The sequence below is a fragment of the Microplitis mediator genome, chromosome 10 (genome assembly GCF_029852145.1).
Source record: "Microplitis mediator isolate UGA2020A chromosome 10, iyMicMedi2.1, whole genome shotgun sequence".
Classification (NCBI taxonomy): Eukaryota; Metazoa; Arthropoda; class Insecta; order Hymenoptera; family Braconidae; genus Microplitis; species Microplitis mediator.
The window spans coordinates 352,799-380,365 of record NC_079978.1 but is presented as its reverse complement, the minus strand read 5'-3'; the positions used below and the strand labels follow the sequence as shown (position 1 = coordinate 380,365).

General features: G+C 31.7%; 2 protein-coding genes across 7 annotated transcripts in view; both read left to right on the top strand.

The window, feature by feature from the left end:
- The first annotated feature begins 350 nt into the window (after nucleotides 1-350).
- Nucleotides 351-5,861, top strand: LOC130676533 (exostosin-1). Of its 3 annotated transcripts, none has more exons than XM_057482834.1 (9): nucleotides 351-634; nucleotides 838-1,387; nucleotides 2,266-3,411; nucleotides 3,488-3,689; nucleotides 3,779-3,898; nucleotides 3,987-4,217; nucleotides 4,363-4,629; nucleotides 4,749-4,999; nucleotides 5,146-5,861. In XM_057482834.1, the coding sequence occupies exons 3-9, from the start codon at nucleotides 2,528-2,530 to the stop codon at nucleotides 5,324-5,326; spliced, it is 2,136 nt and encodes a 711-aa protein (XP_057338817.1). In that variant the 5' UTR covers nucleotides 351-634; nucleotides 838-1,387; nucleotides 2,266-2,527; the 3' UTR covers nucleotides 5,327-5,861. The 3 variants fall into 3 exon arrangements, with proteins under 3 accessions (XP_057338817.1, XP_057338819.1, XP_057338818.1); XM_057482836.1 differs by having other exon boundaries at nucleotides 351-966; nucleotides 1,072-1,387; XM_057482835.1 differs by having other exon boundaries at nucleotides 351-1,044; nucleotides 1,130-1,387.
- An 11-nt stretch (nucleotides 5,862-5,872) lies between these two features.
- Nucleotides 5,873-27,567, top strand: part of LOC130676530 (mucin-2) — a 42,076-nt gene continuing 20,381 nt past the window's right edge. The window contains exon 1 of one of the 4 annotated variants that reach the window (XM_057482830.1): nucleotides 5,873-5,966. Coding sequence is in view for 3 of the 4 variants with exons in the window: in XM_057482831.1 (XP_057338814.1) it covers nucleotides 10,133-10,187 (55 nt within the window). In the remaining variant the exon portion in view is untranslated. Of the gene's footprint in view, nucleotides 5,967-9,447; nucleotides 10,188-27,567 lie in introns of those variants that run through there. The other 3 variants (XM_057482831.1, XM_057482829.1, XM_057482828.1) reach the window with 3 other exon arrangements.

Sequence of the window (27,567 nt, the reverse complement as noted above, 5' to 3'; positions counted from 1 at the left end):
TTAAATTATTTATAATTTTAAATTTGTCTGTCTGCTACATTCACACTCGCTGACTTTACTATCGTAAATAAATCTACCAAAGCTTTAAAATCGATTAATCAGTTACCAGTCGGCATTAATATTTTATCAAACAAAACAAAACTCATGTCCGCCAGCTTAAAGTGATTCAAATAAAATCATGCGATCAGACAATTTAGTATCAGATGAGTGTGAATGTAGCAGACATCAGACAAATTTAAACTTATAAATAAATAGAGTGAATAATTAATAAAATAAAATTCAAAAAAACGCGCGCTTAAAAAACTTTGAAATTAACAAGTGCATTTTTTTAATTATTTATAATTTTAAATTTGTCTGCTACATTCACTCGTAGAATCAGATCTCGATCTCGATCTCGATAAGTTTTCTTTTAAATAAAAAAAAACGCGGGTATTTTACTCGGTAAAATAGATCGCGGTCAAATGAATATGACCGGTCGAGTCTTCATAGAAATGATAGCGATAACCAGTTGCGGGTACGTCTGATAAGGATAGAAAATAACGTGATACACATTAGCTGAGATAAGAAAGAAGAATAAGTGAGAGAGGGTTCAAGTCTAGCTGATAGAGTTGCCAGAGGAATCAAGAGTCAAGAGGTGAGGGTATAAAGTTATTTTCTATCCCACATAAAAACGTCATGGCAGCTTGCAGTGTTTTTTAAAAAAGCTGACCACTGTTTGTTAAACAATGTCCTGTTATTTAATTAGCAGGGTTACAAGTTAATTTTAGTTGAATATTTAGCGGACATGAGTTATTTGTTGCTAAAAATGTATTTCTGTGTATGCAAATTGCCGGCAAGACGTTCAAAGTCCATGTTTGTCAGGACTAACCTAAAATCGTCATGCTCAATCAGCTCAACACAACCTTTGGATTTAACGTCTGTACTAAACGTCTACATGTAGAAATAGAGTGTGATCTTTTATCTTGAGTATGTATAATGGATTTATTTAATGTAATTACGATAATCTACTCGAACACATGGAACCTAAATTGATAAAAAATATATGTATGTACTTATGTATACATTAAATAGAGGGAATAATTTTATTAGCAACGACAATGACGTTAAGTATAAAAATATATGTCAGCAGTTTGGTATCAGAGTTGGTGATGGTGGTGAGTTGGATTTGTGAATAAAATTAAAAATAGTGATGAGACTTGAATTGGTGATTACAATTGGCTATGAAGAAATATTCACCGATATATACCACAAGTTTTAAATACGTAATTGCTGAGTCTGCATATACGTATTGTTATTATAAAAAGCGGATGCTACGTGTCGTGTTTTGTAGCCTAGAGAAGTCAAGTACTTCGGGGACTACTGAATATTCTGCTTCGATTTATCAAAGGTAAATTATCGTTTATATTTACATTTTATTGGCATTTTTATTTACATTTACTTGTCCGCAAAGTTTACGTGATTTAATTTTTCATGATACTCAAAGTACCAGACTATTTTTGTTTTTTGTAAACAATTTACTTGTAAGAAAAATAAATTTTTTAAATATGCGCGCAGATTCTTTAATGATACTGCAGTTAGCCGACATCTGATAATTTTAAAATTTTTTTAAAAGCGAAAAATTGTAAAAAAAAATATTTAAAAAAATTCCACTAATAGATTTTCTAATTTTCTACATGTGGATATTTTTAGTTTTTTTTTTTTTATTTGATTTGTTGAAAAAAAAAACCCGAAAATTGATGAAGTTTTTGATATGAAATTATGATACTGAAGTTAGCAGACGTTTAATAATTTTTGGATTTTTTTTTTAAACGATAAAAAATTAAAAAAAAAATATTTAAAAAAATTGCACCTGTATTTTTTAAAATTTTCTACATGTGCATATTTTTATATTATTTTTTTGCAGTTGATTTATTGAAAAACGAAAATTCAAAAATTTTTAAATGTCTGCTAACTTCAGGATCATTATGAAATTTTGATTTTTCGTAGTGGAATTTAATGTAAAATTTATAAAAAACTTTAAGAAAATGAAGAAGATGAAGTAGAAGAATTTTTTTAATTTAGTACTGGCATATATATGCTTATATTATTCAATTTAAAAAATAAAAATTAAGTATTGTTATGATAGTTTAAATAAGATGTAATAAAGCAGCTCTCGTGTCTGTGATTTATTTAAATTGCTCTGCTGTCGTATGACCGAGAAGAAACAATCAGCTCTCTGTTTAAAATGATTCACTTTATAATTTTTTTTAACTTTTTATGTTACAGCAATATCTCGCAATGGAGTCAATTTTCATCTAGTATAATTCAATCGCCATATACTCTGAGATTATTAATATTAATACTCGCAATTATTTTTTACTATAAATATTGCAATGCATTTTCAATATAGCACAGTGATTTTAAATAATATTATTATTATTATTAACAGTAATAATATTAATAACAAACGAGAGACAATACTATAAATTAAATGTAATCGTGAGTGTAAATTAACGCGAGTTAAATAACAAATAATTATTAAATAAATATGCAAGCCAAAAAACGGTACTTACTACTATTTGTCACGTGCGCGTTTCTTGGCTACTGCTACTTTGGCGGGTACAGATTAAAAAGTAAAAGGCGGAATGAAATAACACACGATTACTGGGAAAAATTGCCATCTTATTTGTCTATTAATGAAGAATTTTATGATAAGGATATCAAAATTTCAAATGGTAAATTGTCAGTGGTCCATCCTGCCCGACAATGTCGTATGGAGACTTGTTTCGACTACACAAGATGCAAGCAGGGATTTACTGTTTACGTTTATCCCATAGAAGACACCATAAGTCCTTTGTACCAAAAAATATTAAATGTTATAACCGAGTCGCGTTACTATACGACAGATCCAGCACGCGCGTGCATACTCGTACTGGCGCTGGATACGCTGGATCGTGACCCTCTGTCTACTGAGTTTGTTCATAATTTGCCGTCTAAACTTATGCGCCTCCCTTACTGGAATGAAGGACGCAATCACCTCATATTCAATTTGTACTCCGGGACTTGGCCGGACTACGTCGAGGATGCGCTGGCTTTCAACATCGGGTACGCGATGTTGGCGAAAGCCAGCATGTCCACCAGCGTGCTCAGGCCGAACTTCGATGTCTCGATACCGCTCTTTGGTAAACAGCATCCGGAGCGCGGGGGAGAACCTGGTCAGGCGTCGGAAAATAATTTTCCGAGCAACAAAAAATACCTCGCGGCATTCAAGGGTAAAAGATACGTACACGGCATTGGCTCGGAAACGAGAAATGCACTTTACCATCTTCACAATGGGAAGGACCTGGTCTTCGTTACGACTTGTAGGCACGGTAAATCTTGGAGAGAACTGCAGGATGAACACTGCCAGCAGGATAACCAAGAATATGATACGTAAGTTTGTATAATGACTTTATTTTAATGTACACGTTGATTGTAAATTTTTTTGACGTTTGTTTGAAAATTTCAGGTACGATTATGAGGTTTTACTGTTGAACTCAACGTTTTGTTTGGTACCGAGAGGACGTAGGCTCGGCAGTTTTAGATTTCTAGAAGCTCTAAAAGCCGGATGTATTCCAGTTATTCTGAGCAATGGGTGGGCCTTGGCGTTTCACGATCGTATTGACTGGAATCAAGCGGTTATATTTACAGACGAACGATTGTTATTTCAAGTTAGTATATTATTTTTTTTCTTCAACAACTTTTAACTTTTCTATCCCTTTACTTCTTGACTTCGATGCCATAATAAATCTATTTTTAGATTCCTGACATACTGCGCTCTGTTTCAAACACGCAAATTCTTAAATTAAGACAGCAAACACAATTTTTGTGGGAGCGATACTTTTCTTCAATTGAAAAAATAATTTTCACAGTATTTGAAGTAAGTTTTTATTTATTATTTTTTTAACGGTATCAAGTAAAGTAAATTTTCTCCAGCATTTATTTTTATTATCATTTTTAATTTGAAGAATATCCGTGAGCGGTTGCCCTGGGAAGGCGCACGCGAAAAATTAATGTGGAATACATATCCTGGTGCATTGGCCATCCTGCCTCAGTTTGCTGACAGTCAGCAGGAGCTTCCGTTTTCTAATAATGATCCGGGCAATGCATTTACTGCCATTATTTATTCTCAGTTAGGATCCACGGCTGTTCTTTATCGCTTACTTCGAAGTGTTGCTAAGAGCAAATATTTAGATAAGGTATGAAATCATTCTGATAATATTTATCAGTTCAAGATAAATACGACCCATAGTAATTCATCGATCCACTATTAGATGCCATATATTTTTAATCAGCCACAATAATAATTACTGTCAACTTTATTATTATTATTTACTATCGCAGATTATTTTAATGTGGAATTCTGACATTCCTGTACCAAGAAGGCCGCGCTGGCAGGGAATAAAAGTAACGATCACAGTGATAGTCGCGAGCAGTATCTCCCAGCGCTTCTATCCCTATCCTCAGATCGAAACTAGTGCCATATTATCGTTGGACGAGGACGTAACTCTAAATACAGACGAAATAGACTTTGCATTCGTCGTCTGGCAGTCATTTCCTGATCGGATAGTCGGGTATCCGGCGAGATCTCACTACTGGGACGACTCCAAGGTTATTAATAAGCAACTTAATGATTTAGAAAGTTCATAATTATATTTAATTTACTTTTTAAGCACAAAAAAATATAATTATTTAATAACTTAATAACAAGTTGATGTATGCAATTCCAGAGATCGTGGGGTTACACCAGCAAATGGACAAACGACTACAGCATAGTGTTGACGGGGGCAGCTTTTTATCACCGTTATTATAATACTCTGTACACCGAATCACTGAGCTCGACGCTGCATAAAACGGTCGAGCAGTCGCAGAATTGCGAAGACATACTTATGAATTTTTTGGTGAGCCATGTGACAAGACGGCCGCCTATTAAAGTGACTCAGCGTAAACTTTACAAAGATACCACGGCAGCTGGAATTAGGTGAGCCATTAACTTAAGTCGCTGAGCATGTTTCCTTTCAATTTATCAACATTACACGGCACTTGAACCGCCCGTGGTTTTTATTATTTTTCTTCCCGACGGCCTTGACTCGAGTTATCATTTTTTTGCTTTGAATTGTTTTCCAGGTCCTCGTGGAATGACCCAGATCACTTTACTCAGCGGCAGACCTGCATGAATACTTTTGTGGCCGTTTTCGGTTACATGCCTCTGCTGCGCTCCAACATGAGACTGGATCCTGTGTTGTTTAAAGACCCGGTTAGCAATTTACGTAAAAAATATCGACAAATTGAATTAGTTAGTAACTGAATTTATTTACGAACAAATTAATAATAATAATGATAATAACAATAATAATAATAATATTAATATTAATAATAATATAAATTAAATGGAGATTACTCAATGGAAGGCATCGCCGGGTGTTTGCTGGTAGAGCCATAATTAAATTGTCAATAATAAGCTCGATATCGCGAGTGAACTGATAATGATAATGATAATGACGATGATGGATAAGATTGTTTGAGGAAACAATGCATTTTTTAATATGAATATGAACAAAATATTTTTTTTGACACATTTGTTACTATGAGATTAATACACTTCGATCAAAAAATCATTTTAATCATTCCGCGACTTTGTTATAAATTTTTTCATTGCTAAATATAAATAAATAAATATATATATATATTAATATAAATATAAATACACTAATTTACGGTGAAATATATATCCCGTGTGATATTTCATCAGGGCCATCATAATATATTAAGTTGTGTAAATAAATAAAAAATCGTTTCATAGCCATTATTATTAATAATAAAACAATATATTATTTAACAGATACGAGGAGTGATGATTAGCACCTGGATAATCCTTCTGTCCCGATCCACCGAGTTGTGAGTGATGTCCCTGATAATTATCCTGTTAAATTCCCATCACTGATACGGTAAGTTCCTTCACAATCCTTTTCATCTCTCGTTTTAATATCGCCATCGCAACCAGATCACTATCCTACGCATATTTCACATCCGCAATGTCCTTATACTGTTGAGAAAAAAGGAAAAATCAGTCGCTTGTGGTGTGAGTGAGACTGGCGTTAAGTAGTTAATATATTCCGCTATCAGTTGGCGGCTTAGTTAATTTTTACTCTCTCCCACTCTAGTCCTTTTTAATCGCTCGATTTCTGATAGTAAGTAATGCGAAGGCCAATTGATATTAATCCATGGCAATTTTTTTTGTGAGTGTGTGTATTATTGTGATGCATTCGCGTGTGAAAAAAAAAACAATAAATACAATGAACGTTGTACGAAAAATCACGTAACGGGCGTTGTATAGTGAACGGGCTGACTCTGGGTCCGTTTCGTCCCACGCTGGGGCGGTAGGTAAGAGCGGGAGGACACGAGCTCCCTTGCGAAAGCCTCAAGTGTTATATATATATATATTCCCCGTATAAGTTTAATTTTATCTAAACACCGCTCCCATGATTTCTCAGCCGTCGAGACTTCTCAATAAGTCTAGTCTTTGTTATATTTTTATTTTGTCATTGCCGTTGTTGACGTAGTTGCTAATATTTAATTATTATTACTCAGGGTCATTGAAACCTTTAGTATCATTGCCTATCCAAAATGTAAATAATAATTGCACTGCGTGAGCGTTGACAGTAATTCCTTCTAAGTCGAAAATAATCGTGAGATCTAGTCAATTAACTATAAAGATAAATGTAATGTTATGACGTTACTCGTCAAATTTGGTCTACAGTAATTATGACAACTGTTTGTAGTACACAGTACTACATGTTGTTTTTTTTTTTAAATTTATTTACTATTTTATTTGGTAACAATTATTATTTTAACCTTTTTATTTTCATCATTCAATAAATTTAAATTGAATGATTATCAAAGCGCGTTGTAGCAATATTGTAATTAACGAGGATTCACAGAGCTATTTGAAAGCGGCAATTAACGTTTGGCTCGAATAAAACACAGCGGATTGGCAACCGGCGAACGTCACGCGTCAAAGAATTAAAATAAAAATCTTAAATCAAAGTAGCAAAGCTGAGTTTAAATGAAATTAATAAAGGGAGGAGGGAATGGAGTTGGGAAAGAGCGATAAAATAATATTGTTACTGGTATCGTAACTCCCTTTGACACAATATAATCGATCAATCTACCGGTTTTCTCAATCATATTTATTTATCTTACACTTATTGTTATTTCTGTTCCTCGATGATCTACCTAGCGATCAACTCACTCACTTGGAACATGAGTAGATAAGATTGAACAACCTCAGCATAAAAAAATGAAGTAACAACAATAAATAATTCAAAGCTACCACTTATTTCCTCTGTTGTGAGTAGTCGGTAGCTCCCGCCTGAGAATCCGCTCACTGTTTCGACGTCTGGATTTACTTGAGAGCAATCGTCAAGGTAAAAAGAAAGGTTACTATATCTTAGGTAATGTGTGTTACTGGCCAGTTATTATGTGCCGGCAGGACACGTATATTTAACATACGACATGTCTTTTATTCTGTGAGAGCTGGGAATTCAAGCTCTGGGATACCACACAAGACTATTTAACACCGTCTACTGCAGTAGCAGTTCGCTCTATAAAATCGCTGTAATTGACTCCAGATTCAATGGACATCCGGTTTTAAATGCATACACAAGGTGGATACTATAAATTAATGTTCGCTCTTTTGCAGAGATTAGAGAATTTGAATCGCGGACTCCACAAGTTTGATAAAGGGTTGAAAAGTCGGCTGGCTCTTGATGTAGTAAAAGATAACGGAAAATAAAAGACTCTCAGGCTGTCTTGTGGTTAAGGTACTCGGGTACAAAAGTAAAAGTACAATGATTTAAAAGTTAAACAAGTATCAATGGACATTAAATGCGTATCAGGAATAAAACTCGAGGCAAGAGCTATTGAAGAATTTTTAGCGAGGGCTTTTAATACACCGCGCGTGAACCGGGGCATAATAAATTACCCGGACGCTGAGAAAGAATATATTCTGCGTGCATTAATCTCTCTATTTCCGTCTCGCTTATTTTTTTCCTCTCGATTTATTACAGTCTCGTTCTTTATCTCTCATTTGCGTTGCTTTACTTTGTTCCGGTTAATTTCCTCTGGTAAATTCCGTAGCTTTGATTGATTTATAAATTAAAGAGCCGGGTTTAATTGAGTCAAAAATACTGGACAGTCATCTTGATAAATCTATGTGTGTCATATACATTTGATATGTCGTAAAAATAATATTTTCAATGTATCAAGTTATTTAAATAACTTTAGCTTTCGATATATTAATTATTCAGTTATTTGAGCCATCTCTCGATTTCTAACGCACGCCGGGAAAGAATTATGCAAGGGACAACAGTAACTCGCGTGCCTCGTTTTACTTCACGCGGTATACTCGGTTATATTTATATATATATGTATAGATAGTTGTATCTGTATACTAAAGCTGTGATAGATTTAATATTAAAGTCGTAAGCGTTACAGCAATAAATTATTTGTGCAGGTGCAGTACCGAAGCGTAACGGAAAACTCTTCTTCTCGCTTTCGGTTTCGCGAGATGTCTAAATTTAATCCGTGCTCCCAATATTATTTTATTTATTAATTACTCACCTCCAGGAGTTCGCAATATGTTTTTTTTTGCCACTATTATTATTATTATCAATAAAATTATTTTTAGCTGACGGATATATTAAGTCTTGTCGATCAGAATTCGTACATTCAATTTTTCAAATCAACACTACTGTCAATAGTCTAAATTACTCTTACTGTGGCATGTTACGTGAGCTGTTGTAATTTATAAATCTATAAGTAAATCAATGTCGGTTTTATAAATTTATATATATATATATATATATATATATATATATATGTATAAAGATTTCTTAAAAGAGTATTAAAGTCCTCGGGGCTTTGTAATATTTTTCGACTCCTAAACAATGATTGTAATGTCTGTCAAGCAATTAATCTCAATCTGATAGTTATAATAGCAGCAATAATAACAATACTAGGAATGAAATAAATAATTCGGATAATAATAATTTCGCTGAGAAGGCTGTGGCTTTTTAATGCAATACCGACTTGTCACTTGGTCTGTTATACAATGAGATAAAAATCAAATTTCTCGATACACTTTTGATTTTTTTTTTTACGAAATTTTTTTCGGGTACACTTTGATTTGATTGTATAATTGAATGGGTGGGTGTTGAAAAAAATGAGTAGTAACATAATGAAATAATAAATGATATGAAAAAAAAAAAAATTCAGGAGAAAGGTTTTATATTTGTAAAATAGTATCCATGGGATTTCAAGATCGAGAAGGCGGAGGTGGGAAGGAGTAGATCCAGGTGGGGTTTTTCTGTACCGAGGAAGGAGCTGGAGAAGCGTTAAAGTGGTGGCAATAGGACTCGGTGCGTTCGTATCCCCGTACACATTGCTCTCAACACTCCCTTCTTAGTCGGTCGGCCGGGTCTACTCCTTACTCCGGCGATAGATAGAAAGGTGACTTGTACCAGTAAGACAGGATAGGAGGTATTGAGTACGATATACACAATATATACACTCAGTCACCTTTCTCTCCTCGTGACTGAAGCATATGTTTTGCGACCGTCAATGGCGCTGTCTCGTGGATCTAAACTGAGCACCGCTTAGCTCTAAGTCAAACCAGTAGCAGCACCTTTTTACCAGTCAGACGAGACTGCATTATCTCGTCGACACGTCAACCTACATTTGTATAAACACATATCCAATATACATATTACGATACCTTCGTCTATACAAATCTATTGATATTATAAAATAATAAACTTATCTCATGAACAATCGAAATTTGTATCGCGTGTTCAGTGTTGAGTGAAAAATTGTCATAAGATTTAAATCCCCAGATTTTAAATTTGAATCCCATATTCACACTCGGAGATCGCGCGCGAAATTAGTACTGTCACTAATTGTTCCGAGTTTCACCTGTAATTTCACGTGCTATTTTTATGACGCGCGAGTGCCGCGGATCGTAGATAATTAATTTTAAATAAATATCGATTTACATTTTTTTTAATTTACGAAAAATAATAAACTAGGTTGTGAAAAATAGAGTTATTTGATTTTCATGATGATACTGGTGAGCAGTCTACTGCTGATATTGGCGGTTGTCTCCAGAGTGGGTGAGTGGTGAAAACATTAATTCATGATCCTTGACATATATTTACGTTAAGATCAACACCACGTCGTGTTGAGTATTTACAAATAATTGTTTATTTTTATTACCAACAAATACTTTAACTATTTAACAATTTAAAAAAAAAAACAATTTCTAACATAAATTATATTTATTTATTTACTCACACAAACTTTTCATCAGTATTCACTTACCGCGAAACATTAATTTATTTAAAACTAGTTTTTCTCGTACTCGTTTTTTAAAAATCCCGGTTTTATTTCAAATGAAATATCATTTTAATGTCTAAGTCTAATAAATTTTTCCATACATTGTAGTAGATATCTTATATCTTTTATCGTATGCATGCAAGAGTAAATAAAGGGACTCGGTGGAGAGAAAGAGAGGGAATGCAAGCGAAAATGTCACTTTACGTAATCGCGAAACGTGTGCTGTTGGATAACCGGTACGAAGAATAAAATTTAAGCTGCCTAATTACCCGTCTTGCAGGGTCGCCTCGGGCCCAACCCCCAGGGCTACATATAAATTTTTTATCACTTGAAATATTTATAAAATACTTCCCACATTCGCCGGCCCCAGCGTATCCTCGGGACAGTAATGGGATTAATCGGTCACATAGAAGATTAGTCAATAAATTAAGTACGTGAGAAAATTTTCGATAATTTTTTATCACTTTTATTGTTGTGTTATAAAATAATTATTTTCCAATGACTCAATTTAGCTAATTGATTATGTAAGACAATTATTAAGTAAATAATATAAATATGCATTGAGCGCAATTTAAAGGTCAGTGAAAAAATGTATTTTACACAATTAATTTATTGTAAATTCTGAGAAAAGACTCATTTATCAGGCTATAGGCGATTGCGTCGTCTTACTTACTCTTAAATGGTTATTACCATAAATGCCGATAGTCTAACAGATATATCTATAGAACGTTAAATTTTTATGGCGTTTAAAATTCGAGTTAACTATTTTTAATTTAACTATTCAAATTTATATTTATTTTATTATTTTTTCTAGAGAGAGAATCGATTTATTTTTATTATCATATTGTAATAAAGTGCATCATTGAGTCGCTCAGAACGTGGGATAATTCGCTTGCTGTGTAGTAGTTAGTAAACATAATATATAATATGGAGCAAGAGAAAATTTTTTTATTCGCTATCCAAAAGTGTTTTGTATTCAACACTCGCTTGGTTTCTGTTTCGCTCGATTGTTCCTATTATTTAGTTTTCTTCTCTTAACTTACTGATGGCTTTTGCAATCCAACGGTTGCTTTATTTAAACTTGCCTGTAAATCCACTGAAAAAAATTATTTCTTGGCGCAATAAATATTTTTCACTGTGAGTTGAAAGCAAAAATTTTCTTTGCCCAAAAAAATTCAAAATGCAAAGAATTTATTGGAACAAAAAATATGATACTGAAGTTAGCAGACGTCTAATAATTTTTGAATTTTTTTTTAGACGATAAACCATAAAAAAAAAAATATGTGAAAAATTGCATCTGTAGTTTTTTAATTTTTCTACATGTGCATATTTTTAATTTTTTTTTTTTTGTCATCAATTTGTTTAAATAAAAATCTAAAAATTTTTGATCGTCTGTCAATTTCAGGATCATCAAAAAATTCCTTTTTAAGTGACACCCTTACGAAATTCTTGACGTTGAATCAAAAGTGTAACATTTCTTCCCGTTAGACTAGAAATTCGTTAACAAAAGCAAAAAGTAAATTTTCTTTTTTTACCCATACATATTTATATCAAATATATAAAAATATAACCGAGTTAAGTACCAGTATCTAGTTGATTTTCTTGATGATTAATTTTGTGATAATTTATTTTCATTTTACAAGACCAGTCTTGTCACGATAAACTAAATATATATAATTAGTATTTTTACCCAGATATTATTTTACCGGAAGAATTGCTTATTTATTTATAATATTATATTATAAACCTACATATATATATGTAGTAGTAGCGCCATACAAAACTGCCGGTCTCGTAAGAACATCAGAACATTCCTCAGTAAAATGTAATTGGTTTGTGTTTACTCACTGTTACACACAAATATATACACATAAATACTATTACAAAAAAAGTATTTAAGTAAACATAGATACTAATTACTGATACCATTGTTTTCATTACTATAAAATAATAAACTAAAACAATGTCCACCGAATTTAAAATTATCATAATTGCTCAATTTTTTCCTGCTCGACCAAAAATACTGTCCAGTCATGGGTCCATATATTTAAACCGTAACACAGCAGCAGCTGGCAGTGAGAAAGTTTTTAAAATAAAATTAAGACAATTGACATTCTTTCCGTGATGGACAAAGGACAATTCTGTTACACCTTGTCATTATCCCAGTGAGTTTAATGCTTAATGTCTCAACTCAGTATTACTCTTACAGAGTTACGTTATTATTATTGTCATTATTATTATTTTTATTTTTATGACCTCGCCATAATTTGCGCAAAAGCCACATTACCTTCTGCCTTTTGAGAAGTAACCCTTTTATATTCGATCTATTATTACCATTACTGTTGTTATTATTTATATTTTATAATTATCAAGACAATAACAGCACGTAGAGATGACCTCGATCCTCAGTAACACAGTCTCTTTTATAATGCCTATCACTCTAATAACTCAGTCTTGTAGTTCTGAAACCCAACTACAGATAAACTGTACGTCTTACAATAGTTTAAAAAAAACGTCATGTAACTGTCGGCATCGTCTATCAACACCACTAATTATTTCGTGCCACGTGCCGGCTTCTTACACTTAACGCTAATGGTTCATTTAATCCTCTATAAAATATATATCTATCTGTACATAAATAATTCTACCCAAGACAATTTTTTTTCTCTGTACTGGTACTCTTATTTCTTTACCAGATTCACTATCACTCGGACAGTGAAGAAAAGTGACCTCGAGCTTTTATCGTTTTCTTTTCCCTTCACATTACATTGCACATTGGGTAGTCCGTAAATCCTCCAAGTCAAGGTACGCGTGCTTGGAACTTTTTTTATTATTTATTGTATATATATATGTTGTTGTTGTTGAACATATCGTGATGTCTATGTGGAATTCCTCGTGCAATGTAGTTATTTCTTTTATTCCCCATCTTTGTCTCAGTCCTAGTCTTTGTCTTTTAGTTGTTTCACTACACCTCGGATTGGAGCCCAACCTCGAGAAGTTAAGTCTGGCGTACATACAGGCAATGCAAAGATTCCCCTTGGTGATAGTCATAAGCGTTCCGTCTCAGGCAATCGTGGCCTATGAAATATATTTACAGAGGTTCACTCGTCCTGTTGGTATGTATTGTGCAGAGATATTGAGGGGCGGTTGATATAAGTATGTATCGCGGAGTAGTAAAATAAAATTATTGAAGGAGAGGATGGAGAATATAATGTTCAGAAACTGGTTTGTCTAGGTGAGGTGTTGCATTGTTTGCATACAAGACATAATCAATCATTCGCAATGCACGAGGCATTCTATACCCTGACATCATTTACCTGTCCGACGTATCCAATAATTTTCCTCTCTAAATCGATAAAACATATTTTTTATTTTTATATTTATTTGAATCCTTTTAAGGACTCATTCGTATTCAATTTTTTTTATTATCGAAGAACTTTATAAAGGAATTTATAATAATACCTTGAGCCGGGCTCCTGATAATAAAATACGAGTAGACGTTCTTGGAGCTGCCACCCACGCCCGTTGACGTGTTTCACTTCTCCGCAGATAAGACCACCGTCATTATGCGCTCCAGGATATTCTGCTGACTCGCGGATAGATCCGCGAGCTTTTTTCCGCCCCGTAAAAATTTTTCCTTTCTCTTTTATTTATACCTGCTGCCGATGTCTAGAGTCCTGACCAGACAACCCATTACTTCGTAAGACGATTTATTGCAAACGCATCAAAGGGATGATAAAGTTTTAAATTCAACCCATTAAATATTTTTTAATTTAAATTATAAATTTATTTCAAATCATGCTGATAAATTTTTTTATTACTTCTTACATAATTTTTACCCGTCATAATTTCGCATAACTCATTAATTATTTTTTTTCTCACATGAATAATTAAATTATCTGACGTAGTAAATATTAACATAAAATTTCTTATAATTTGCTAATTAAAAAAATGACTTTTTAAATTATCAATAAAGAATATTGTTTTAACCGGATATTGTTAAGATAACAGCCAGACTTTTTTACAAAGATAAAATTTTAATGAGTAATTAATATGGTAATTTAATTGAACTTTAAACTTTTAGACAGAATTATTGTCATTTATAATTTATCTCATACATTGTATTCAATTATGCCCAAGTAATTATTTAACAAATCGTTTCAAGTCTTTCATACGCGATTCAATTTTAAAAATATCAACTCCATATTATTATCTCCATTGAATAAAAATTTTTTTTAACACACGTCGCTTTCGTTTTATTATTCATAAGTCAATAGCTCGGGGCGAAATCCTTCGCTATAAATTAACTCCCCACGTATTTACATTCCGATCATGACGAATATCGACACGTATCAAAATTTTGATTTTTTCATTGCATATATCTATATATTTACAAATATAATAATTGAAAAAAAATTATTATTGTGATTTATAAGCAACTAATAAATTTAAATAAATTATACTTGTAAATTAGTTTAAAAAATATGGTAGTGAAATTATAATATCGTTATCTAACAACAATTATTTTAACACAATGGATAAAGGATATAATGAGGGTTCTTGGGTAATAAAAAAAAAAGTTGCTTAATATTTAGATAAATATTTTTAGTATATCAATTATCAAATCTAAGATTTCATTTTATTTTATTACATTTTTATAATTTAACAAGACTATTTAATTTATTTATTATGAAAACAGCTTTTGACTTTTAATGAGTCACGTTCTAGTCCCCTACTTAATTTAGTGAATAGTCCGGTTGACATTACCTTCAACAATATTGGAAAGTGTGATATTAAATTTTTAAATTTATATAAACATATACACATACATTTATGCTTAATAATAAAAAGTATTCGATGTACTGATGAAATCCATCGAGTGCCCAAGTGGAAAGTTCATTCGTTTAAAAAGATTACACTCATCCGTCTTGCAATTTTCCGTAAGCACTCAGTGCTAAATCAACTTACTTACTTACCAACTTACACTTATATATTTATATATATATTTCAAGTTGATGCGCAATTGGTAATTAGTGTCGGTTGATCAGAGACCGCGCAATACTACTGGCAACTTGCAAAATAAAATTTAAAAATGCAGAACCGAGCATTTAAGATGTTATTATATTTTCCTGATGCCAGAGGTCGAACAGAAGGAAATTGTGAATCGAGATTATGGGATGGTATCCGATGTATGTTATGATATTATCAACAACTATATTTATATATATATACGTATATATTATAATGCCGAGTGTGGCCTATTGCGTCAGATCAGAGAAATTTAAACCATGTGAATACAAGACTAAGAAATTATATTTATTGAATGATTAAAAAATATAAAAGTAACATAACCATGGACATTAAATTACAAGACTTTCTTTGAGATCGAAAATAGCCGAAGGTCGCCATTGTGGAGAAATGGAAATATCATTTTTATAAATAATTTAATACTGAATTCCTTATAAAAAATATATAATTATCACTGCGGTTATTTTCAGTAGCGAAGTAAAAAAGTAATAGACTCTATTAACGACCTGATAATCGTTATTTTACTATCTGCGTATATGGTATCTACTTATAATAATAATAATAAAAATATATAAGTATGAAAATTGCGTATTATACCATATCGGTGAATTTATTACTCACGATTTATCGTTTGGGTTTTTTAAAAATAACCTTCGCATCGAACACTCACTCTCACACTTACGTTTGCTACATCAATCATTTTTTTATTAATCAAAAAAAAATAAAAAAACACTTTCTCTAAAAAAATACTTTCTACATCTATCGGTTGACGACGCGTTTTTTGCCACGAAATATACATATATTCCCAATCGCTGGTTTTACCGGTTTCCAAAAAGTTTAAAAAATTATTTTTAAATTTTTACTATCTATAGAAATGATTTTCCTGTTTTTTTCCCGAACACCGGGTTGGCGCCAGCCGATGCCTATTTAATCCAAAACTTTATGTGTTAAAAAAGTAATAAATAAAACGAGCCCCTTTATTATACACCACGATTTAGAAATAAAAATTCCGTGTCTAAAATTCCACTGGCATTAATTTTGTAAATTCACCAAAACAACTTGTCACTAAAATAAATATTGATCAGTATCTCCATCAAAGTTGTCTTAACGTCCCTTATTTTTTACGATTATTATTTTACTTAAACCCATTCCATTAAACTTTCGCTCTTTTATTCGAATGGAAAGTAACCGTATCCCGTGGCCGCGCTTTATCAAAAAATAAACGACCCATTCGTCCTCGAGGAGGTCGCGCACATTTATTTATCTCCATTATATGAACCCGGACCTTACCTCTTTTGAATCCGGGAGTCCAAGGACCATGTTCTCCACGAACTTAGCACACAAATATATACATATACAAGGACAAAATAAATAAAACCCAGCTTCACATAATAACGAAAGTCTCCCAACGACCTTCTGTAACAATTTACCTGCATACACTCTTTTTCATTATTTGTATAAAACAACAATCTTCGGCTTTCGTTCCCGCAGCAAATGGAATGGAAATCCGGCGGAAAGTCTGCCTCGTTGAATGGACAATTACCCGGATAAAAGGGCGTGATTAAATGATCAACTGCTCTAGTATATAGGAGCTAATATATATGCTTATTATTGTTATCGAGTTAATAAATAAATAGTTGATAAAAAAAAGGCTGTTGATTGAATCTCGCGTGAAAAACCTTGATCAGTCCTGCCGTGGGATCGATCAGCCGCACTCCCACGGCAATTCGAGATTTCTCGAGCCTTATAGAGTATCATACGTCACTTATATACATATAGATATATATATGTATATCGATACGCATACACCGTGGCAGCGAAAATACAACCTGTCGGGAAAGGTGAATTACGTCAATTTTCCAAGCGTCACGTTTTAACCAGCTGATATATATATATATTTATAAAATAATACTTATCTAATATACATTCCGGTTAAATTAATTTCATTTATTATTTTTTCTATACACACTGTACTGAATTATATCAACATTTACAATGTAAACGATGCATAATATAACACAAAGTACTTTTCATTATTTCGCATGATATATTTTAATACTTTTTTTTATGCAATCAATTCTGTTGTAAGTTATGGATAAATTATATTGAAATAATGCTTGATAGCTAACGATACTTATTATTGTGTATCCTACGTACTTTATTATATATATTATCTTATATTTTATTATTAAAAAAAAAAAAAAAAACAATATACTTTCGTGCGAGAGCAAGATATTTTTCATTCATGGAATAGTAAATTCTCTCAGGATTATCGGCAACAATGAAATGATCATGACATAATCACGGCAATTTAAAGAGAAATTGATCGATTTATAATGCAATATATCGTAAGCTGATGTGCATAAACTCTCAGCCTATTATGTTTGTTGTAAACTGGCGTTATTACGTAGGAACGCAGACGCAAAATATCTGTGAAATTAATTTTGCAATTTAAAAGTATAAATTTCTGTCCGGCAATACAAATTTTAATGGTCACTTGTACAAACTGAGATATGGATACTTCCATATACTCGCGTGTATTTTATACCTTTGGGTTTACCGATCCCAGATAGTGGCTGTCTGAGTGTTAAAACGGGTGTTCGTAGGCGCGAATGGTGTAGTCTGATATTGTTAGTGATTTTGCGCGTTCGCAGAGGACTCGCAGGACATTATCGTCCGTCGTCGTCCTTTGCGGTCTCGTTTTCTTGTCTTTTATTTCTTTACTTCTATTTAAACTTAAAAATAAAAATAAAAATATTTTTTTAGTCAACCCAACGATCATGGAATTTTCTTTCATTAAAATATTTTTCCATGATTTGAATTTTCTCGAGTTGTAAAGCCAAATAAATTTATCATTTTATTTCAAGGCCAGAATTTACTGCCGAGTAAAATAGTAACAGACCGATAACTTTTTCCGTATGTAAAAGTAACATACGCATAAAATTATTTTAATGGATTAATTTAAATAATTTTGGGATTTCTAATAACGATCTAAGTCAAGTATGGGTATATTTTAATGAACAATTTAAATACTCTCACATTAAACGAATATCTGCGCAAGTAAGTACGTCTATTGGTCACGAGTGCACTTATAATACATTAACGCACGGCCAGTGTACTTTCTAGAGCGCAACCGAACTCTTACGGGTACGTAGTTTTGGTGAAAATCCCGGCGGAATCGAAAGTGAATTATAATCTCGATCGGGATAGTATGTTATATGTACTGCATATACCTCTTCTTTGCATTTCCCTTTCCTTTTCACCGAAGGAAGCATTACGTTTGCACTAAAAATAAAACAAAAAACTCAAATCTATAAGAATATGTGTGCATATCCAGTCTTACCCGTGAGAATGATCGTAAAGTTTCTTTATGCATCCATAAAACTCCGAAATACAGTATTGTAAATAACTTATTTTTCATCTAAACGGTCAAATATTTATCTTTTACCTTTATTTCCACATAAAAAACAAAGTAAATCATAAATAATTACACGTGTTTATAAATATTTATTGTCTGCCCCAAAGTTACCGTAACTTTTTTTATGCTAAAGAAAAGATTTTATTGAAAGGTCTAAAAATTATTGTGATGATGGTATACCACATATATATAATATAGATATATAGTCTAGTCAAATAGACCGGATAGAAAAGAGGATCTGAATTAACTCTTCTAGGACATTTTCGGGACAATTTTGAGACAGATGTCCTGTATCTGAGGACTTGAGACGAAATACATTTTTTTCGCGGGTATTTTCAACTAATTTAGCTTTGGAGGCCCTGAAAAATATCAAAGTATGATTACTTGCGCCTAAAATGACAAATTTTTCTATCCTCTGCATAGAAAAGGAGAACTGACTCTTTTGGCAAATTTTCGGGACATTCCTGGACAATTTCGGGACAGGTGCCCTGGCATAAGATTTGATTACTTTCATATAAAATAATTTTCAGTTGAAAACTAATATTTCTTAATTCAAATGAATACATAATTATAATGGCAATGACATTATTTTGACTCAAATAATTTAAAAAAAAAATTTGGGCGCCAAAATTTAAAAATCACTAACGTCTGCACATGTAATTAAATCAACATGATATACTTTGTATTCGCGTATGTTTTCCGGTGTAGTAAAACAAGCAGACATTGGACTTTCTATATGTAGTATAGACCTCGGCCTCTAGTAATATAATTTTCTTGCTTATTAGGTGGAGGAAACACCGCAGAATTGAAAGTAAAATACACCCAATATATGTGTACTTGTGAGTGCAACGCACTTGCGTGTTATATGTCGTTATGTCTCGTACTCTATCAAGTACACACGGCTACATAGTTCTTACTCGAGTTTCATGTCAATATTTAAATTAATAACGAGGCAATACATTCATTTGAAAACTGCCCAAGGTTCTTCGAAGGGCGGCCACCGAAATATCCCGGTGTCCTCGGTGGTTATTTTTATTTACTTCAACTTATCAGTCCTTGAGTTTTTATTGATATTGCTCAAATATTTACTTCAATTAATCACTATATTTATATATTATATATAACGCATTGGGATTTAATTTAATTTATGTCGGATATTTGTCTATATTCGGTATCTGATATTTAAATTTATATAAATTTGAATAAAATCTTGCGAAAGATTGTTCCCGAATAGTAGAACCAAGTAGAGCGTACACTCATGTTCGATCTTTTGAAGATTATCAGCTCAAATACTTTCTTGTAAATCCTAAAAGTCATAATTTATTTTTTAAAACTTTTATATTTTACTTAAACAAGTTTCTTTCCATATTTAATATATGTTTGTACAAGAGTAAAATTATTATTATTATAGAATGAAACTGAGTGAAAAAATATTTTTTGCTCTAATGACAAGTAAGAGACGAGAATGTGACATATACTCAGACGAATTGATATAATATCGGCAATAAAATCCGGTCGATTTGCGCAATCGTAATCGGAAAAAAGAAACAGGGAGAGGCTAAAAAAAAATTTTTTTTTTTTGTTTCTATACCGGTAATAATACGTGTACTTTGTGAGTTTAATCAAAGCTGGGAAGAATAATATAAAAGTTTTAGCGGGTAAATTTGAACGTGCGGGAAATATCTATCAGGTCAATCGATTGCGGTCTTTTATTTTTTCGCGAGAGAAAGACAAGGAAAAATAAAAATAATAACAATTGTTATGATCGATACTTGAGAATTAATCTAGTGTAAAGAAATAAATAAATAAAACAAAGAATGATAAAAAATTTATATATATATAAATATTGTAAGATTACGTAAATATTTTATTGTGATAGATTTAGTTTTGACAAAGAGGTAAAACCGAGTGAAATAATCAAATGGTTGAATCTGTTTTACTTTTATAATTTTATATATATATATATTTATAGTGGATAAAATATATATATAACGAGCGGTACGTGATTGAAGTTAAATGATCGAGGTCTTTATAAAATAAATAACCACACCCGGGAGGCACATACACAAGATAAAGAGATATTTATTTCGATACATGAGTTAGCCGTAGCATTAATATTGCGCCCTCCCGTTGAGATTTTAATTAACTAATGAACCTCGTTGTCTGTAGAAAAATAAATTCACATTTACTTTTATTCAAACCCATTATTCAGCCATTCTATAATTTATTTAACTTTTATTTCCCATTATAATTATTCATTTTGTAACCTATTACTTATTATTATATAATTTTAATCTCGTTTCAATTTAAACCTAATTACTGGATATTTAATAAAAAATTTTTACATTAAAATTTTTTAACTTACAAATTAACTGTAAAAAACTTACGTTTATTATTATTGATATATTATTAAAAATAATTGATTTAATTATTAGATAATTAAGTTTTAATGAGTAATTATTATTATTATCGGAAAAATTTCAATATTACTTGAACTATTTTTACCGCGACCTTCAGAACTTTACTTGGCGGATTCGAAAGCTCACAAGCAACACTTGTTAATATTATTTCACAATAAAATGTTATAATTAGCGTTGATAAATAAAAAAAGTTAAACAAGTACGATCGTAATAAATTGTAAAATATATAATTAAAAAAAAATATACAGAAAGGTAAAAGATAATATATTAGCCTAACAATGGGCGTCCATTACATGGATGGAGAGCTGAGAAGTAACTTCACGCCTCATGTACACACATGGATGATCATAGACCGAGGAGCTGGCCTCTTTGCATACATTTATTGTTTACGGTATCAACGTCAAGCCTGGTTAGAGATCTTAGTAAAGCTAAATCCTGTATCGTTAGTCTTAGTCGTGAGCTCTGGAGTCTGATGTTGTACCCACTAAAAACACTTCAGTTATTCACTTACTCCTACATATCGTTCTCAGTAGAAAACCCCCTGATTCCTTTTTTGTAAATTATATAAGAGAGCTAAAAAAAAAAAAATATTTACATATGCAGACATTTTTGATTAGGATATAATTTTTTTTACTAACGTCCATAGAAAAATTTTTTTTATCTTCATTTTTGAACGCATCGATTCCCGGGTCGAAAAAATAACAAATTCGACTTTTTTTATTTAAATATATACTAAGTAGGTCAACTTATTCAAATTGGAATTGTTTTTGGTTAACTTGAGTTACTAAGTATCCGTTTGAGTCAAAAAAGTCAAATTTTACTTGGTTTTGGCTCAGTTGACCTCAATTCAAGTCAAAAAAGTCAAATTTCGGGTTTTTTCTGACCCGGTCTCTCCCTCAATTTTCGTTTGAATTACGCGGTTTTCGCGCGAAATCTTTTATAATTTGAAAATTTGAAAGAAATGTAAAGCAATTACCAATGAGTATTACGACGATTGCTAACCGGAAATGCAAAAAAGTCATATTTCGAGAAAGAGGGAGTCAGGCGGTTTTTTTTTAGAATCACGATATATAATAGATTTATATGCTAATAGAATGGCATGGAAGCAAATAACACAATAACAGTAATTCATTACCCTACGCGTATAACATTTACTAATATATCACAATTTTACGGTATGTAGTAACTATAATAGTAGTTGAGATTATAGGTGATAGTTATAACATTCGCAACTCCTCCCACAATCGGTGTAGGGGCACGTTGACGTAAATAAGACAAGAGTTCACATATATATGTATCTATGAATATATAAATGTATGTACATTCAGTTGTGTTGTGTTTATAAAAAGGTTAGATACAACCTCGGGATTGCGGCACACCCTTAACTATGAAACGCGAAAAAAAAGTAAAAAAAAATATATAAAAATGTTCAGCTATTGCTGTTACTCCTAAAGCATTCGCCAACGCACACCACACGATCTCTTTTTATTCCCACCATTTAAAATCTATGACATACGAACTCATAATAATAAATTATATCTATAGATAAAATTTATGTACTTTTATTTAATGATATTTATTGCTGGTTATATGGGAAAAAAATTGTTGATTCTGAGGATTTAAGTTCAATCACTGAGTCTATTATCATTAGCGGTTTATTTGTTGATTGAAGATTGCTGTAAAATAATTTTAATTAAGTTTATAACACATCGATTAGCTCGATCGGTCGAATGAATCCGGGTAAATTGGCTGACCTGGTTAGATTTTTTTTTATTAAATCAACACTTGGGATTAAGTATACGTTACTGTTGTTTTTATTTTATATTATTAATTTATATAGTTTTTTTTTATCTCACCAGAGCTGTGTTGAAACAATGTTTTAATTATATATGCTCGTGTAATTGAAACAAAACATGGCTCGGTCACGCGAATTTAAACTCAAGCATTCTTGTCGTCTTAAGATTCAACTTTGAGTCTTTTGAAGAAAAGTAATATAATAAGTCTGTCCTGTCGTCATATGTTCCATGTCCGAGTGTGACAAAAATTCTTCACATTTACTCTCACAATGAATTCTTACTTTTATGTAATTATTGTATAATAAATTATTATATACATATGTTTATATCATACATGGTGCGATTATTATCTGGCATAATATTTATCCATCATCAAGCTGTAATTGTTTGTTATTTTTAACAAAACTCATAAAATTACTCGCGTGACGGTTTTGATATTTCTGATAGAGTCGTGACTTAAGTCATCTGAGATCGTGAGATCCAGCGAATGCCAGCAAATATTTCAAAGAGCTCTACTCGTTCGGTAGTTCTGTTTGCTGTCTTATACTTTGTCTTCATATATTATATATATTTAATAAATACAACATATAAATTTTATTAATATTTATTAGCGGTAGTAATACAATCTATCAATGAACTTTAATAGTTTTTTTTTTTACTATAAAGTTCATATATATACAGAGCAAAAAAAAATTTCTACTGTCGAGAAATCTTTTTTTTTTGGGTACTGTAAAAAATCGGGAGTCAATTTTGAGTGAATTCAAATTTTACTACAGTCCGAATCCACTCCGTCACTTGGAGTTCTGGAGTAAAAAAATCACTCGGCATACGGAGTAAATTAGGAGTTTTTTTTCAGCAGAGTGATTTCGGAGTAATTTGGATTTTATTTCAATCCGCATCCACTTTTGTCTAGCTTTTTAATCTGAAAACAAACTCCTCTCTGAAGCGAATTCCACTCTGAATTTAATCTGAGTTTACTCCGCAATTTTTTATACAGTATATATGTATATATATATGTGTGTGTGTATTAGTGAGTGTAGAGTAAATTAATCTTTTGAATTTATATGGACATTAAATTTATTGTTTTTTAATTGTATCGCATTGGTTTATTGACTTTCAAAGAACTCAAGACATTTCGCTGATGGAAAAAAAATATAATTATATTTATATATATCCTCGATAAGTTATAGAGAACACGCGATTGAGAAAGGGCTCGTGGATAGGCGTGCCGAGTGGAAATAATATCTCTGCAGTCAGACAAAATGATGGAATTATTATTATTATTATTATTATTATTATACATACATACATATATATGTGTGTGTGTGATTACTTTGAGGTTGTCGTGGTTAATTTAATGCCCTTAGTTATGTTTATTGCTTCAATTACAACATGTACAAACTATTAAATAATATTAAGTATTTTATAAATGATTATAAAATAATAATGTATTAAATGGTGTTTTAAATAATTCAACAATAATATAATGACCTAGTGTATGTTAACGGTTGCTGGCTCTTGCGTTTCGGCATCAGTTAAAATTTAAGTATTCACGATCAAAAACATCCAGTATGAAGATATCAAAGAGAGTGAGAGTTAGGTGACGACGTCAAGTGTCTTGCTATCTCGAAGAGATGATTTAGGATACAAAGTACTTAACGGGTGGTTGAGAAAGCCAGATTCGAATCGTCGTCACGCTAGGGTATGTCTGATTTCTTTTCCACGTTGACCTCAAGACCGACGATTGTGATAAACTAGTATTGCGAAGTAGTTAGGAGTTATTGAGGAAAGACCTGGAAACAGTAAGGGAGAGGTTGTCTGTGAGCATTAGATTTATCCTGCTACAATCATCATCATCATCATCATCATCGTTTTTTTCTTTCATTATTATCATCTTGGTATTCATCACCACACAAAGATGTCGTAAAAATTCAAGAAGGTTGTAAGAAAAAGTCAGGATTTCCGTTATAAATACTTATTCAGGTGATGTCCTTGTCTCCTTTTTTTTTTAATATTCGGCGTGAATATATTTCTGCAATATAAACATTTTTAAAAATACTTGACTTTATACTGAAAAAAATCGAGAGTATATTCGAAGTGATTACAGATTTTAAATCTGGATCCACTCCACTCGGAGTTTCTGAGTCTTGAAAAAAATCAAACCGCATACGGGGTAAATAGGAAGTGATTTCGGAGTGATCTAGATTTTATTTAAATCCGCATTCACTCTGAACCGGAGTTTGAATATTGAAATGAACAGATCTTCGGAGTAAATTTCACTCCAAAGGGTTTTAATAAATTCACAGTCATCTGCTCCGGATTTACTCCGGATTTAATCCGCAATTCTTCAGTGTGTTTTACATAAAGTATCAAATAAATTATTTTTATCAGTTGAAAAACTGATAAAATTTATTTCGGAGCGCAAGAATTAAAGACAAGTTGTTAAAGGGTAAAATAAAATATACTCAGTACGTTATAGCTCGTAAATTTATTCATGCATCAGTAAGATGCATGATAACTTGTCTTGTTTCGACGGATAATCGATCCTACGTCGTGTATATAATGATTATAGCCCTTCTCTTCCTTGTACAAGATCAACGTGAGAATCATGCTAAGATTTATGGTGAAGTATATGTTTTCTGGGAGGTGGAGAACTAGCCAATGACTACTCATAATGAGAAGGTACTCCAAACATTAAATATCTCTTTATTTTTTAACGATCCTTTTTTTAAATTTATTTTATCGTTGCTTTTAATTTACTTTATTTTATTTTCCCACACAACCGAAACTTCATTTTCATTCTTATATATACATATATATTTATATATCCAATGGACTAGTACCAGTACACCTTGTAAATTGTGTAAAGATTTAATAAAAATATTAAAATCACTTGAAACCAACAAACGTTCATGACATTTTTAAATAAATGTCATCATTAATCATTTGCATTTATAAATATTATTTTAAATTAATTTAAACAGTTATTTATTCTCAAATAATATATCGTGTCTTTGAATCATAATTAATTAGAGAAATGAAAAAAAAATTTACCGTCCGTACAAAAGTATTTATAAATTATTACAAGCTTTTTATACATATATATATATATATATATTTTTTTTTTTTTCATCAATAATTCAGCGATAACAATCATTATTGCGTACGTAGTAATGAAATCTTACGGCATTAATTTTTCGCATTTTTTATAAACCCATTGCATTTAAACTCATGAATCCATTTTGGTCTTCACATTAAATTTTCAATTGCATAATTTCATATGTGTAACAAATTCCACCGAGTCACGAAGAAAGTTAAATTGAAATAAAAAAAATTTCAATACCAAAAAAAAAAAAACAAACTGTCTTATCTTTTTTGTGACAATCTAACTAAAGAAATGCAGTAGACTACTCTGTAGTGATACGCATAAATAATTTCGAAAGTGAAAATACAAATAAAGTGGTCAATCAATCGAAACACACACACACTCGCACATAAATTTAATACCAAGTCCATGCTGATATATTTTCACGGTAATTCTTCAAATGTTGATTGTCGTGGTACGATTATTACGAACTAAATTGATCCCATGCTGTAAATTTTCGATGATATTAATCTGCAAAAAAGCATAAATGGATTAGTAAACATATCGGGGCGTTAAGAGCCAAGAAACGCGAAACGAACATATATATATGCACGTATGATATATATTTACACACACACGGAACGCCTTAAGCCGTTGAAACTGTCCAGCATTATGCAAGCAATGCTCCAGTTTCAAAGTTCCCTGCTTGAGTATTCCAACTCACTTTCACTCATTCACTCGTTACTTATTTTATCCTGCATACACCCAACCGATTCTTTCTCCTTCTCTATCCTTCGCTTCCGTATTGCCTTTCTTTTTTTCACAACCTCCGTCTCGCTTGCTCTTCTTACATTATATATACATATATATGTATGTGTATATTGCACCGTAAAACCTCTTGTTCACTCTCATTCGCATTACTTTCACTTCTTCAAAGTTAAGACACTGAGTTTTGATAATACCCAGTCCTGGATACGAGTTGTGACGACAATCTGCAGTACCCGGTCTTCCACGTGGCTTTAAATTTTTTCTATAATAATAATAATTACAATAATTATTTTATTTTATAAAAAATCTAAAAGTCACAGAAGTATTATAATAATTAAATCAACCCGAGTCGAAATATTAGACGTAAATTGAACGTTCTTAATGTTTTGAACGTAAATTAAATGTTTTCGGCATTTAAAACTCAATTTGACAGCTTTTAACTTATTCAAAACGTACACAGAAAAAAAAGTTATCTTGAGTCAAGAAAATATTTTTGAAAACAAACGTTTTCGGGAACCAAGTCAAGATTTTCTTGAGCCAAGAAAATTTGTCTTAGTTAAAAAAAATTCGTCTTGGTCGGAAAAGATTTCTACTTTATCTGAGAAAATTTCGGTCTCCAAAAAATTTTCTTGAATCAAGAAT